At 46.4% G+C, this 17,025-nt stretch overlaps 1 protein-coding gene across 3 annotated transcripts in view; it reads left to right on the top strand.

Moving 5' to 3' along the window:
- ENAH (ENAH actin regulator) overlaps positions 1–17,025 on the top strand; it is a 73,730-nt gene that overhangs the window by 11,191 nt on the left and 45,514 nt on the right. For all 3 annotated transcript variants that reach the window (XM_073556406.1, XM_073556407.1, XM_073556408.1), the window contains exon 2: positions 12,940–13,105. In XM_073556406.1, the coding sequence (XP_073412507.1) occupies positions 12,940–13,105 (166 nt within the window). The remainder of the gene's footprint in view (positions 1–12,939; positions 13,106–17,025) is intronic.

Genomic DNA, 17,025 nt, shown 5'->3' with positions numbered 1-17,025 from the left:
AGGAGGATATGGCTGATAGACACTCTGGGATTCTGGAGAGCAGAGAGGTGACGTCTGGGCCAGAGAGGTAGATCTGAGTGTCATCGGCATAAAGGTGGTACTGGAATCCGTGGGACTTTGAGTTGCCCCAGGCCAAGTGTATAGATTGAGAAGAGTAGGGGTCCTAGAACAGAGCCTTGTGGGACTCCAACAGAGAGAGGATGGGATGAGGAGGTAGTGTGGGAGTGGGAGACGCTGAATGTGCGGTTGGAGAGGTACCTTTATAACAACGTCCGTCTTGCCATATATTGCTCCTTTTTTCCCTTCAGGTCATATGCGATTCACCGGCTTGTGTTGTAGCTGCCGTAATGGGCACATGGTCGGTGCTGCTCTGGGAGGACTTATACCCAGCGATCCCTCTGTGCGTTGTATGGGACCCCCAATAATCACACAATGTAGACATTGCAGGCCACTTAGGCCATTCCAGGAGTTGGTGTGTCCTTCCAGATTAACTTCAGGATTTCCGGACTATCGGATGTCTAATCAGAGGAACTTTGAAGCAGTGTCTCTTTGAGAGGCCTTCACTATTGGTTCAGTGCTATGATAATGGGCAGCAGTATATGGCCTGGGCAGCTTGTTTGCAGTAAAGTGGCGGCTCCAGTGTCTTCCCTGCATTAAGTATTGATAAGGGGATGCTGTTTACAAATGGCTTCTTGTCTTCGTATCGGGCAGTGATGCAGGATTCAATGTCAGTCTTGAATGTGTGACTACACCGGCATCTCAGCGGACAATTAGATTGTATACGTTACTGAAAACTCACAATTATTACAAAGAGGAATGGCTGACCAATCGGGTCTCATCGCTGAATAGCCCTTTAATCCGAGTGCTCCAGGTCCTGCTCCCGAGACCTTCAGCAAACATCTGATTGCATAGGAGGATGATGTGGCCAGCCGCTTGTTCCATGGAGCGTTCTAGAGGGATCTGTCAGCAGATTTCACAATATACATTGTATACATAATTTAAATGGATCTTAGACCTGATGTGGCTGATGTACTTACTTTGAGAATCCATGTCAGAATGGCTACGTAATCCTGAGTATAGATAGCGTGAGAGAGCACTTGAGTCCAAGTGTATTCTGTCTCTGCACACCTAGGCAGACTAACGGCTGCAGTTTGTACTGAGCAATGTGAGAATGCAGCAGGGTGGAAGCCCCCTGCTGCATATGGGGAGATTGACGACATTCTTTTACATATTATTGCAATGAGTACACCAATCTCATAAGGTCTAAGAGATCTACTCCATATTTGAATGCCGTTTGTGTCTCAGATGAACAGTTAGCCATAAAATACATGGGTGGGTCAGATCAGCGAGCAATCACCCCTTTTTCTGGTACCTTCTTTAATTAGTCCTGATGGGACAACGCCTGCTCCTTGTCTTTGATGGACGGTTGCAACATGTAAACTGTGCCTGGGCAAGAATTCTGTGATTGTTTCCACCAAGTACAATGGAGGTGGTGCTAGGCAGGGTTTAAGGGAGGAGAAGAGCCAGAACATGTGCCCGGACCGCAGATTGTCTTCAAAGCATTTGCTAGTTCTTACATGTTTGTCGTTCAGTTTTTTTTCTCCATTTCTGAATCGTCCTACTGTCTCACTGCTGTATCTGAACATGCACTAAAGTGAGGCGAGGAGATGCCGCCGTGGACCTGGCCCCCTTGGACTAGTCCTACAATATGCCGCCGCGGACCCGGGCCCCTTGGACTAGTGCTACAAGATGCCGCCACGGACCTGCCCCCTTGGACTAGTCCTACAAGATGCCGTTGCGGACCCAGCCCCCTTGGACTAGTCCTACAAGATGCCGCCGCGGACCCGGGCCCCTTGGACTAGTCCTACAAGATGCCGCCGCGGACCCGGACCCCTTGGACTAGTCCTACAAGATGCCGCCGCGGACCCGGCCCCCTTGGACTAGTCCTACAAGATGCCGCCACGGACCTGCCCCCTTGGACTAGTCCTACAAGATGCCGCCACGGACCTGCCCCCTTGGACTAGTCCTACAAGATGCCGCCACGGACCTGCCCCCTTGGACTAGTCCTACAAGATGCCGCCACGGACCTGCCCCCTTGGACTAGTCCTACAAGATGCCGCCACGGACCTGCCCCCTTGGACTAGTCCTACAAGATGCCGCCACGGACCTGCCCCCTTGGACCAGTCCTACAAGATGCTGCAGTATTCCACAACAAAACTTGTACAGCTGCAATAACTTGGCAAGTGTCAGATTCATGCTGCTCGTGGTTTGGTCAACACAAATTAGTAAAATTTACTTTTAAGTCTTTGCCCCAGTGCTGTAAATGATTGTCATCATAATCCCTTTAAATGTAGTGGGTTGTGACGTGCGGTCAGACGGAGGTGCTGTTGGCTATTCTCTGGCTTCAACACTTTTTATAGCCGTTTCTTTGCTCACAAACTAATGTACGTAAGACAGGAGGGTTTAGTTCTAGGATCAGAATACACAGTGCTTGTATGTAGTCTGTAACCATAGAACCACATTGGTCTGTAGAAGAGCTGCATGTAGAGCATAATAGGATATTTTTAAGACTTTCTTAATTTTTTTTTTTTCTTCTTGTCTTTAGATTTGTTGGTTAAAGTAATTGATTCCATTGTTACATACCCTTGTAAGGAATTTCTCCAATGCCTTTTACTTGTGTTGGGAGGTGCTAATGATCTGAGTCGACAGGTGCGTGTCCGCATGTGTGCATGGTCCGCAAGAGTCGAGCCCCTGTCCTTCGTTGTAATGGGATGTGTGCACAATAATTGCAATATCCTGGGCACCGATCATCGGCCTCTCACTTCCCTGAATTGAAAGGAGCCAGAACCCCCTTTAGATAGGCCACAGACTTTGTGAAAGGTAATTTTAAAAGACGGATTGGGGCAAACTTATCCAAACAAAAGAGAGGCAAAATTGGGTTATAGCTTATTTTGGATGTCACTTATTGGCACCTGGTTACGCTTTCTCTTGCGTCTCCTCATTGTGTCTCATTCTCCAGCAGATCGTGGAGATCTGATTCTTCATATTTGGGAAGAGTTGAAGTATTTCGGCGAGCATGACCTATATTTAGCTAATCGTCGTCTCTTTAATGCTAATGATTGGAGACTGTGCCAGGTTTAATGTTGGCGCGCGCCAAGGAATCAGCGCTGCGCCAAGGAATCAGCGCTGCACCTACATTAGTTCTGTGGAACTTGATTCAGAGATGGGCACAAAACTCTCCCTGACGTGGCCAGAGATGGACGCCGACCCTGCCGCTGCTGAAGACTGTTTTTATTGAGGTGGTGAGTTCTGGAGGATGAGCCTTTTATGGCGACACACGGTACTGGAGAACTGTAAGAACCGTACGGCACCAGATTATGGATCATCAACTCCCTTCCCCTAAACTTCAATTCGCACGAGTGGGACATTGATTATCTCCCCAAAGTTACGGGATTTTCCGGCGTCGCTCTTCCACATTTGGAGGTGGCGTTGCAAACACCTTCCAGGACCTGCTGATCGGAGATGACCCTTTCCAATATCTGCTACAACATGAAACCATATTCTACCTTTTGGCACATTGACGCTCCAAGTTTCTCACGTATCCAGGTCCTTTGCTACAATGGTTTGGTCTGGAGTCTTGACCCCATATATTGACAATTGCAACAAACTCTCAGCTGTGATAAATATTGGGCTCTGTTCACATCTACAATAAAAAATAAATGTAGGCACCATAGAGGTCTACAGGTCCCTCAGATGCTCCAAAAGCCTCCACTTGTGTTATCAGGACATCCTTATCCTTCTCTATATATAGACTTGTCTGCACTGTCCTGCTTCCCAAGAAATCTCTAACCTCCACTTCCAAGGAATTTAGGAGTCTGAAGTGAAACCTCGGTTCCCAGACCTCGCTGTTTGCACATGTCGGAGGTGCAGGGAGGACTTCTGACGAGACTGGCATCACACCCACTGTATTCAGTGCGAAATGCTTATACTGTGAGCCAGGACTTCTGTCTGACCCCAGAAATGGCCTTTCCCCTGTCCTGAAAGTCGATTTTTCTGCTAAATGTGGAGCTCATAAGTCTCACATGTGTGTTTCCCTTTAGAGATTCATTTACCCATTGTGCTCAGTTTGCAAAATTGCTGCATAACCAAAATGTCACCACTTGGAAAGGGGCAATGAAATTCAGTCTCTGTCTGGCTTTCCTATTAACTTTTATGAAGTGGGGCTGCAGCGTTCTAGCACGGTGCTGGGTCCCTTGGATAAAGGGGAGGACCCCAGAGGTCTGATGCCATTCATGCATACGGTTAGGCTTAGAGAGTGGCTTAGGAGGGCGAGGCTTGACGTGATTTCCTCTTTGGTGCTTTTGGGGTTTCCAGTCTCGCTTCTCCCATTTTCAGCCCTTTCCAGAGTGCTGCTTTAAGGCTGTTTTCACAATCATTTCTCGGAGTGGTCTGAAGTGGTCTACCCTTTTTGGGAGAGGTGATCATTTTATATGGAAGAGGGGCATTACCTGTTGGCACGTGCCGTTTCCTCTGGTACAGAGTGCCATACCCCTTCAGTAGCTATTGGGCATAAAGTATTCCTCCTGGCTGTGCCGTACACTTGGCTGGACATGCATGTGGCCTCCAAGAGGTGAGGGACTAAGCGACTTCCAGGCGCCATTGGCAGTAGCTTATCTCCCCTTAAAACAAAGGATTGGGGGTGGGAGAAATTCAACAAGCCCAATACTTTACTAATTTATTGCCTAACAGCTAATACAATTATTGGACATTTGCCCACATGTTCCATAATCAGTACTAGTAATCCGCTTTACTGCACCCCCTTCTACTCCAGCGATGCTTTTCCGCCACTGCCCCCGGTCTTTGCTGACCTGGCTGCAGCAGTGATGTCAGGATGCTAGCATGTGACCACTGCAGCCGATCGCTGGGTTCAGATATACTTCATATCGGAAAGGTGCCCTAATCTTCAGCCAGAATCTCCTATCCCGAGTCCCAGCAGGTTTTCCGATATTTGTCCAGCACTTACTTCCCCCATCAGCATGTGACCATTCTGCCATGTGCAGCAGTCGGCTAGTGTCGGGATACAGCTGATGTCAGTCTTGTCACTTTGGCCATGACGAGACCCTTAGAACATTTTGGGTTTAATAATAATCCCGAGTTAAATTTTGCCCTACATCCAGAATGTCGTCCCTCTAGGGCCAGTCAGTCGCGTCTCGGAGCCACGTGGATATACTTGGGAGCCATAGGTATGTTTTCATTCACAGAAATAGAAGAGACCTTCCAGTATTAGACGCGAGAGTCGCCAGTTTGGCAGCGCCCGTGTTACCTGGCTCCTGGGAAGAGTCCAATTTCCACTGTCGGTGGAAAATTCCTATTTTTATTTTTTTCTGATTTCATTCCCAAATACGGTGTTTTCCCCGTATTCTTCCAAAGCGTCTGATCTTACTTTTTTACTTTAAGTAGACTTGTGAGTGATTTTGCTGGCCAATGACACGAGGACGAGGAGGGTGGACTCGTGTTCTGGTTCATTGCTTAGTCTTGTGACCGGGAGTCACGCTAGTTTGGACGTTGTCCTTGCCTATTAAAGGAAAGACGTCCTCATGATTTTAGATTTTTTTTTTTATGTTAGTTGCTGCCATGTTTTACCAACTTGCACTGCCCTGTTTACAATCCTAGCACATAAGGATGTCGTGCTTGGAATTCCTTCCATTCAGTCTTACTTGAAAGCGTCTGCAAATGGCGACCATTGCTCTGCAGGACTTGACAAAATCAAAATTTTGGGGATCCAACTGATGCACCCCTATGGGGGCAATGAGCACGTTGTGTTCAAGAGCCTAAACACCTCTCTGGGGCCCAGATGGGTGAGAGAACCTCTAGAAATCAGGAGGTAACACCCTCTTGTGCCCTCAAATACCAAGGAAGGTGGCAATACCTTTTCCATGCTGTTTAACCCACCAAGTAGTTTCCTTTTCTTAGTCTGATGATATATCTATGATATACCCTCCATACCGACTTCAGGATCCACCATCAATCCTGAGAAAGAAGAAGCATAGCCCACACGGTGGCCCCTCGCCGGGCAGCTGCACGGGAAACTCCAGTGTGCCGGAAAAAGTTAGAAGGGCGATGCATCGGAACACCAGCGCTGCGTCCCCTTCATTCTCATGAATGGCGATGATCCCAGGGACTGGATCCCACCCACTGATGATTGTTATGGCATGTTCCATTGGGTCATGCAGCCCTGAGCACTGCGAATGATTCTGTCCATCAATGCTGTAGACCTTGAATAGTAAGCTGGGCTGCTTGCTTAACTGTAGCAGTGGTCTTGTAGCTGGGGAGAGTGACTGTGTGGATCCATTGAGGAGGTAATAGATTTAACGGCTGAAATACCCTTTTAAGTGTTTAACGCTCTTCTACCCATGACCACCAAAAGAGGTCGTTAACAGTACTGCCCTAGACCACCAGGGATGGGAATATTTAACCATTTTGAATCCTCTAGACCACCTGGGATCATAACCTTAATTATTCTACTTCCCCAGACCACCTGGGATCGTATTACCCCCCCCCCCTCCCCCCAGACCACCATGGGATGGTTGGTGATGTTAAATTTTACCCAAGACAACCTTAGATGGTAAAGTTACTTTCTTTCTTCATTATCCTACACCTCTGTGGGTATTAATGGTAATTATCCACTACTCTAGACCGCCATGGTTGCTAACATTAACCATCTTCTGACTCTAGATGACGAGGATTGTCTGAATCTGTTTAGAATTTTTCTTTTTTCTTTTTTTTTTTTTTTTTCCCCTTCAAAGCATCTTATAACGTGAGAATTCTATGTATAATAAAGGATTATAATGTGGTATATTATAGTGACGCCACTTTAGCGCTCCTTGTTTATAATGTGCATCTTTAGATCATGTTGATTCACGGCGACTTTTTTCAGATCCCCCCCCCCCTTTCCTATGCCGGTTGTATGAGTGGATGTGTCTTTAAATATCGCAGTGTCGGGATTTCTGGTATTTGTCTATTTTAGTGGTTACTAGATGGTTGTGTAATCCATACGCAGCTTGAAGTAGTTGCAGGGTTCTGGATGTAGGACGCTGACTGCCGGCTAAAATTTCAGCCTTTAGTTTATTTTGGGGAATGGACACATTCCTGCTCCCTGGCGCTCGCACTACATGAAATGAGAGCATCCTGTGCAAACATGGTCCCATTTAGACTTATGAGAACACTGTCTCTTAAAAGTGGCCTACCCCTGCATGGTTCCTGCACTGTGCACGCTCTATGGTATGCAGGCAGGAGAGAATTGCCATTCCGAGCCGCCTCCTCCCGCTGTAATTCCCCTCCTGTTTGTGTATTTTGACTTTGCAAAAAAATCAACAATTCACAACCCACCTTAAAAGCACATTAGGCTTTTGCAAAACCCTATTTGTATATATTTCGAGTCTGTTCATGTCTGCAGATTTGCAAATGCACGTAAAAAGAAAAGCTTGCACCACTTTTTTCTTTTTCTGTCTGTTGTCTTTGTTTTGGGGCTTGCCCCCTTTCTCATAAGTATAACCAAAGGCTTTTAGGTTTGCCACATCACCCCCCCCCCCCATGATAAAAATCATTCATTTGTACCGGATCCCCTTGCTATTTCACAATGCTGCTCAGTCAAAGCTAAAGTGCTTAAAGATCGTGCCAGCGGCTCAGCCAGGCCGAAACTGTCAATCATCAGTAGCACGTCGCCATCCCACAAGCGGGAAGCTTAATGGCAGCGGAGCGCTCCGAAAGAAATAAACAGAAGGCAACACCTTTAGGAAACTTTCTATATAGTCTCATTACAAAAAAATTCTACCATTTTGCCGCTGCAGAGTTTAGAATCTGTCAGTGTTTCTGATGTCTCTGCTCTCCCCTTCCCTTCTATCAGTGTTAGAGATAGCAGCAGCAGCAGCAGCAGGAAGGAGGTTGTGCACAGATCTGCAAGTGACGTTTTATGGAGAAAACTGGCTGTAGATGAGAAGGAACGTACCTGAGGAGGCGATAAATTCAGGATAGAAGCTGTCCGGATATAGGAAAGCAAATCGAGACTGCAACATCCTGGATACAAACTTGTCTCCAATCCAGCCTATATTCCTGGGAGAGGCCGCCTGCAAACAAACTTGTCAGGGAGCAAATCAGGGGGTCTGAAAATGAAAATTCCAGCCTGAAACTCAGTGCAACTTTATTACCTTTTAAGAAATAAAGATTCGGTTTCAGATTTCAAATACTTCCGTCTTAAAATTTAAAAAAAAAACAAAATACAAACTCTCCTGAGGCCCTGACCGTTCTCCTCGCTTCCTTTATCAGTGGGGTCATCACTTGACTTTTGCGGCATGTTGGAACTGAAAGCAAAATGATCGGTGGGGAACATGGGCACTTGGATATTTTTTTTTTTTAACCACCTTGAGCTGGTTTGCCTTTAATAAGCAGTGAACCTCACTGTGAGGACTCTTAAAGGGGCTTACCCCAATACAATAGTTTCTCTCCTACTTGTCAAATCCCCTTCAGTCCCATAGACTTGGTGGAGCTGGGGGGGGATCCCGTTGGTCAGATTTCCACCGATCACACGTCCTGTAGATAGGCGATACATGCTTATTGTGGGATGGCTCCACAGCATAGTAAATCTAGTGGTGGTCTTTACAGATCGAATACATTCCGTTATCAGGCTGTTACATTTGTATGCAGCCAGTACAATCCTCTGCTACAACGTATCGGCCCGGAGTCCAAACTATCAGGACAAGAGGTTATGAGGATAAGTCACATAAAGTGGATAAATATGTAACAAACACTCAGCTGTGAGAAGTTCTGGGTCTAGACAGGTTTTTGGCCTCTGGATGGAAATTATATTTATTTAAGACCCCCACTTAATTTTGACTGGGGCTGCCACGTCGCTGGTGGACAGTGACTTGCTAAAGTATTCACCCCCCCCTTTGCATTTTATCTATTTTGTTACATTACAACCCGTGTTTACATATTTTTTTAATCTGATTTGTGTGTGATGCATCAGCACTAAATTATCTAAGGTGAAGTGAGGGCATAAATTTAATTTATGGGATCCAATAAATAAAAATTGGCAGGTTCCTAATGTTTCACCCCTTTTGCTATGAAGACCTTAAAACATTTCTGGTGCAAGCAGTTCCCTTAATCAGTCCCATGCTTAGTGACATGACGCCCCCCTGTATGCAATCTAAGTGTCACATGTCTGTCAGTATATACACTTTACCTTTTCTGAAAGGACAGAGCCTGCAACACCATTAACAAGAGGCACCACACCATGAAGACCAAGGAGATCTCCAAACTACACCATGAAGACCAAGGAGATCTCCAAACTACACCATGAAGACCAAGGAGATCGCCAAACCACACCATGCAGACCAAGGAGACTGCCAAACCACACCATGCAGACCAAGGAGATCGCCAAACCACACCATGCAGACCAAGGAGATCGCCAAACCACACCATGCAGACCAAGGAGATCGCCAAACCACACCATGCAGACCAAGGAGATCGCCAAACCACACCATGCAGACCAAGGAGATCGCCAAACCACACCATGCAGACCAAGGAGATCGCCAAACCACACCATGCAGACCAAGGAGATCGCCAAACCACACCATGCAGACCAAGGAGATCGCCAAACCACACCATGCAGACCAAGGAGATCGCCAAACCACACCATGCAGACCAAGGAGATCGCCAAACCACACCATGCAGACCAAGGAGATCGCCAAACCACACCATGCAGACCAAGGAGATCGCCAAACCACACCATGCAGACCAAGGAGATCGCCAAACCACACCATGCAGACCAAGGAGATCGCCAAACCACACCATGCAGACCAAGGAGATCGCCAAACCACACCATGCAGACCAAGGAGATCGCCAAACCACACCATGCAGACCAAGGAGATCGCCAAACCACACCATGCAGACCAAGGAGATCGCCAAACCACACCATGCAGACCAAGGAGATCGCCAAACCACACCATGCAGACCAAGGAGATCGCCAAACCACACCATGCAGACCAAGGAGATCGCCAAACCACACCATGCAGACCAAGGAGATCGCCAAACCACACCATGCAGACCAAGGAGATCGCCAAACCACACCATGCAGACCAAGGAGATCGCCAAACCACACCATGCAGACCAAGGAGATCGCCAAACCACACCATGCAGACCAAGGAGATCGCCAAACCACACCATGCAGACCAAGGAGATCGCCAAACCACACCATGCAGACCAAGGAGATCGCCAAACCACACCATGCAGACCAAGGAGATCGCCAAACCACACCATGCAGACCAAGGAGATCGCCAAACCACACCATGCAGACCAAGGAGATCGCCAAACCACACCATGCAGACCAAGGAGATTGCCAAACCACACCATGCAGACCAAGGAGATTGCCAAACCACACCATGCAGACCAAGGAGATTGCCAAACCACACCATGCAGACCAAGGAGATTGCCAAACCACACCATGCAGACCAAGGAGATTGCCAAACCACACCATGCAGACCAAGGAGATCGCCAAACCACACCATGCAGACCAAGGAGATCGCCAAACCACACCATGCAGACCAAGGAGATCGCCAAACCACACCATGCAGACCAAGGAGATCGCCAAACCACACCATGCAGACCAAGGAGATCGCCAAACCAGTCAGTGACAAAGTTGTAAAGAAGTACAAGTCAGGGTTGAGTTATAAAATATCTCCCAATCTCTGATGATCTCACGGAGCTCCATCAAATCCATTATCAAATGGAAGAAACATGGTACCCCAACAACCTGTCAAGAGAGGGACGCCCACAAAAACTCACGGCCTGGGCAAGGAGGGCATTAATCCAAGAGGTAGCACAGAGACCAAAGGTAACCCTGAAGGAGCTGGAGAGTGCCCGAGCAGAGACTGTAGTATCTGTCCCTATGACCACAATAAGCCGTACACTCCATAGAGGTGGTCTTCATGGAAGAGTGGGCACAAAAAAAGCCTTTACTTACAGACATTGTAAGGCTTGATTTGAGACAACATACCCCTTTAGTAAGATGAGATTCAGTTCACTGACACCCAGAGACCAGAGAATTTTTTTTTCCCACATGTAAAATGCACCAAACCCTTCATTAGATTTCCCCTTTGTACTATATGATTGGTGCCTGGCGATGCTTTCATTATTCGCCGAGTGTCTTCATATCGTCTTCCGGCCATGTGTGTCTTCGTTTTGAAGATTTTATTTTATTTTTTTTTGTTTTTTTTTTCCTGCTTTCTGGAAGCGTGTGCATGGAGAAGTGTTATTAATAACCTTGTATTAAGCCTGGATCTCAGTCTGCGCTGACATTTATGTGGGCGATTCCCTAATACTCCCCAACATACACATGTCTCTGACTCATAATCCTACAGGTGGCTTCTTCTCTTCCAAAACAAAAGAATGAAACATGAAGGTTTTTGTGGCCTGCACTAAAATAGTATACAGCTGCGCGTGCCGCGGCGTGTGTATATACTGCCGGGTGCTGCCACTTGTGGTTTCCAGGCTGTACGCTGTGTATCCGGTTGTGACTTGGACATGTGGGGTCACTGTGATTGACGAGCGGCAAACCGCAGAGATTGTGATCTGTGTCAGGAAGGGACAGCAGGGGGCGCTCTTTGCTTATCTCTGGCGTTATCGTCTCTAAATAGTTTTACAGCAGCGAGAAAGCCAAGTTTGGCGCCGATGTTTCCTCTGCGAAACCTCTTGGCACGTTTTTAAGGGTGTGATCTGTCAATCAAGCGTAGCTGGAGGGGAGTGACCCAGCAGAAGCTTCTGGCTGAAACGTTGCCGTTCTTGCAGTCGTGGGAGACAGTGATTTCATTCTGTGATTAGGGCAGCATTAACCTGCTGACGAGTTCCCTTAATCATAGCTAAAGAATTGAATAATATTCTATCTTGCAGCAGCCACTAGGGGGAGCTCAATGCAAGTTAATAGGCCTAATGCTGCGTGGATCACCCTCATTGTCAGCCTCCATGTTTGATGTTAAGTCAGTTGTCCTTTTCACACAATGCTCTTAGGGTGTGTGCACATGTTGCGGATTCTGCTGCGGATCCGCATCGGAATTGGCCCTGCGGATCTACAGCAGTTTCTGCTGTGTTGTACAGTACCCTTTTAGTTTATGGGAAATGAAATCCGCAGTGCACACGGTGCGGAATTTTCCGCGGATTTAAATCCGCAGCATGTCAATTCTTTGTGTGGATTCCGCAGCGGTTTGGCACCTGCTCCATGTCAGGTGTCAAACCGCAGGGGAAACCCACAGGCAAATCCGCAGATAAACCGCAGGTCTTTTGACCTGCGGATTTAGACAAATCCACATGGAAAATTCCGCAGCAGAATCCGCAACGTGTGCACACAACGAGCTTGTCCTCCAACGAGGGTCAGACAGCCTCTGACATGTCACTACTATCAACATAAATGTCAACCCAGATCCCAACCCCCTTTAAAGCTGGCCATACACGTTAGATGACGTTCCGTTGACCAATACTTTGGGTGACGACTCTTCGATAAACAGGAGCTCACGCGGTCAAGTGCTAGACAAAGCTGTCGACTTACACGTTGGCCGGCGGTTTATCTCAGGGAGAACAATGCGATAGGCAAACCAAAGTTGGATACGTGTGATCGACATCTCTGCCACACCTGTCGCTATTGGCGGATTCAGGAGACATTACAACGCATTTAGTTTTCTTATTATGCAATAGTTAATCGTCGTGCGGTACTTTATGCAGATCTCGGAACATTGCGATACCGCACGTTGACTGACATATATTACCCATTGGTAGTCACTGTGTTATATTATTAATTACGTGAAAAATGGGTTCAGAATCAGCTGCTCAAATGGAAATGAGGGAAAAAATCTCATTAAACTAAATATAGCCCGTTTTATATCCTTGCAGTGAGCAGAGCATCTGCCAAGCACGGGCGGCTGTCATGGTTTATGACGATGCCAACAAGAAATGGGTCCCGGCAGGAGGGTCGACAGGATTCAGCCGAGTGCATATCTACCACCACACAGGAAACAACACGTTCAGGGTGGTGGGCAGGAAAATTCAGGATCACCAGGTAAAGAGGCTATTATGTGTTATTAATATTTGTATTAGATTTGTTTTATATTTCTTTACTATTGTTCCATTTATCAATGTAATAATCACTTTGCATCATGGATTCCGATGAGTATAAATATCATGCATGGGGGGATGCCATGGGGGGTGATAGGAGTCCTCCTTCTGTCTTATCACACATTTGTCACTGTCGGCATTAAACATTGTACCTAAGTGGGTTAACTAGCCGGGTTCTGAGCTAGTGAAGATTATTACTAACAATGTGTCATCAGTCCCAGACTAGCTCTTATTTGAAGCTTTTAGGATCCTGGTCCTGCAGAAGGTGCAGCTTCAGTTCTCGGTTTGTGGCAGGGTCAGCTGCCTGTCTTTCCTTCTCTTTCTGTATATGTTTATAATGGGTTCTTTTCACTCCAAGACTGTCACTATGCTGCCTCTGACTATAGGGTTTGGGGAGAAGCCAGGAAGAAGCAGGGTGCAGAACCTGCGGATCCTGGTCCGGGAGCTGGCACGTAAGTTCTGCAGCGTCTTAGAACGGTATGTTTGGAAGTTCTTCTGTTGTTCCTCCTGGAAATGGATGAGCAAGCTGACCACTGAATGTTATCATTCCCCCCTTCGATAGGACAGATGTCAGGGACATACTCTTTGCACGTGGAATGATAAAAGACGATTTAGTACTTCATTTGCAGGGCGAATAACAGAAGAGCGGAACAACAAACTTTCGCATCCTCGGTGTTAACCTATTCATCACGCAGGTCTACTTATGTCTACAATGACTCCAGGGGTCTTAGTGTTGCAGGTGTAAACTGCTGGGTGCATGCCGAGCGTCCCGGCTGCCTGCCGAGCGTCCCGGCTGCCTGCCGAGCGGTCCCGCCTGCACACCCTGTACATTGTATAGAGGAACGTAGCCTTTCCTGTTACAAGTGGGCACCTGACCTGAGGTTGTCACATGTTAGAATATGATATCAGGCCGGCTTGCAGGCACAAGACTCCCCACGTGTTCCTGTAGGCCGAGGCATCTTTATCAGCTCAGAGTCGTCTGTGAAGCGTGTAGACGTGATTGTGTTGTGTTTTTTCAGCTGTGAGAGTGACGTGGTCAAGGTAGGTTCAAGGTTGTACAGCGCAGAGAGGAACTTACACAGTGGCAGTGTGGGGGAGTGGGAGAGACCGGCAAGATTCACATTCTGGTATACTAGTCTTAAAAGGACAGTCATTAAAAAGTATTGCATTTTTATCTGCCTTTTATATCCCGTGCAGATACTGCGGTTGTATCATCATAGACAGCCACAATAATATGAAAAGTCATTGCTTCTTTTTGCTTTGAAAATATTGCCATTTTCCTTGCAGCACCCACTACTTAAATTATGTATCCTGTATTGAGTTGCATCCTGTATTATATTCCAGAGCTGCACTCACTATTCTGCTGGTGCAGTCACTGTGTACATACATTACATTACTGATCCTGAGTTACATCCTGTATTATACCCCAGAGCTGCACTCACTATTCTGCTGGTGCAGTCACTGTGTACATACATTACATTACTGATCCTGAGTTACATCCTGTATTATACCCCAGAGCTGCACTCACTATTCTGCTGGTGCAGTCACTCTGTACATACATTACATTACTGATCCTGAGTTACATCTGTATTATATCCCAGAGCTGCACTCACTATTCTGCTGGTGCAGTCACTGTGTACATACATTACATTACTGATCCTGAGTTACATCCTGTATTATATTCCAGAGCTGCACTCACTATTCTGCTGGTGCAGTCACTGTGTACATACATTACTGATCCTGAGTTACCTCCTGTATTATACTCCAGAGCTGCACTCACTATTCTGCTGGTGCAGTCACTGTGTACATACATTACTGATCCTGAGCTACATCCTGTATTATACCTCAGAGCTGCATTCACTATTCAAAAGTATTCACCCCCTTGGCATTTTTTATATTTTGCTACCTCACAACCTGGAATCTCATTGGTTTTTTTGAGTGTTTGCAACAGTGTAAAGCACATTCTTACAACTGTGAACATTTGGTTTTCTTGTTGTGAAGCAAATAACAAATATGCACACTGAAGTTTTCAGTTATTTTATCCTAACTATTCAACCCCCTAAAGTCAGTATTTTGTAGAGCTCCTTTTGTGGCAATTAGAGGTGCAGTCACTTTGGATAAGTCTCTATCAGCTTTCCACATTTGACCGCTGGGATTTTTGCTCATTCCTCAAGGCAAAACTGCTGCAGCTCTTTCACGTTAGATGGTTTCCTCTGGTGAGCAGCAATCTTCAAGTCTGACCACAGATTCTCAGTTGGATTAAGGTCTGGGCTGTGACTAGGCCAATGCAAAATATGTACACATTTCACCTTTAAATCACTCTAGTGTTGCTTTTGCAGTATGCTTTGGGTCATTGTCTTCGAAGATGAACCTCCATCCCAGTCTCAAAACACTGACAGACTGAAACAGGTTTTGCTCAAGAATATCCCTGTATTTCGCACCATCCATCTTTCTCCTTGACTTGGACCATTTTCCCTGTCCCTGCTGCTGAAAAACGTCCCCGCACCATGATGTTGCCACCATCATGTTTCACTGTGGGGATGGTGTTCTTGGGTTGATGAGCTGTGTTGGTTTGGCTTCAGACATATAGTTTTCTTTGGTGGCCAAAAAGTTAAATTTTCATCTCGCTGACCACAGAATCTTCCTCCACATATTTGGGGAGTCTACCACATGTCTTCTGGCAAACCCAAAACGAGCCTTACAATATTTATGCCCACTCTTCCTTAAAGACCACCTCTGTCAAGCGTACGGCTTATTGTGGTCGTATGGACAGATACTCTAGTCTCTGATTGGGAACTCTGCAGCTCCTTCAGGGTCATCTTTGGTCTCTGTGCTGCCTCTCTGATTAATACACTCCTTGCCCAGACTGAGAGTTTTGGTGGATGGCCCTCTCATGGCAGGTTTGTTGTGGTACCATGTCCTTTCCATTTGATGATGGTTTTGACGGCACTCTGGGGGATCGTCAGAGATTGGGAGATTTTTATAACCCAACCCTGACTTGTACTTCTCAACAACTTTGTCCCTGACTTGTTTGGAGATCTTCTTGGTCTTCATGGTGGTGTTTGGAGATCTCCTCGGTCTACATGGTGGTGTTTGGAGATCTCGTTGGTCTTCATGGTGGTTTTTGGAGATCTCCTTGGTCTTCATGGTGGTGTTTGGAGTTCTTCTTGGTCTTCATGGTGGTGTTTGGAGATCTCCTCGGTCTACATGGTGGTGTTTGGAGATCTCGTTGGTCTTCATGGTGGTTTTTGGAGCTCTCCTTGGTCTTCATGGTGGTGTTTGGAGATCTTCTTGGTCTTCATGGTGTTGCAGCCTCTGTGGCCTCTCAGAATAGGTAAAGTGTACATACTGACAGACATGTGACACTTAGATTGCACACAGGTGGTCTTCCTGTTACTAAGCATGGGACTTATAAAGGTAATTGCTTGCACCAGAAATTTTTAGGGGCTTCATAGCAAAAGGGGTGAATACATATGCACATGCCAATTTTTAGTTATTTGATCCCATAAATTTAATTTTCGCATATATTGTTCTCACTTCACCAACTTAGACTGTTTACCGCTGATGCATCAGCCACAAATCGGATTACAAAAATATTTAAACACTGGTTGTAATGTAACAAATCTGTTAGAGTAAGGGTGTGAATACTTTCGCAAGACACTGTACACTACTTATTCTGTACTGATCCTGAGTTAAGTCCTGCATTCTACTCCAGAGCTGCACTCACCCACCCATAGCAATTTATCTCACGTGCCCAGGAAATTCTATTACGACATTGCCATGTGATTTCTGAGAATTACAGTGGCATGTAAAAGTTTGGGCACCCCTGGTCAAAATTACTGTTGTTGTGAACAGATAAGCAAG

This window comes from Dendrobates tinctorius, unplaced genomic scaffold (assembly GCF_039654945.1).
Source record: "Dendrobates tinctorius isolate UK_male_01 unplaced genomic scaffold, ASM3965494v1 ptg000232l, whole genome shotgun sequence".
Taxonomy (NCBI): Eukaryota; Metazoa; Chordata; class Amphibia; order Anura; family Dendrobatidae; genus Dendrobates; species Dendrobates tinctorius.
Note: the sequence above shows the minus strand (reverse complement) of the source record. Positions and strands in the feature narration are given on the sequence as shown.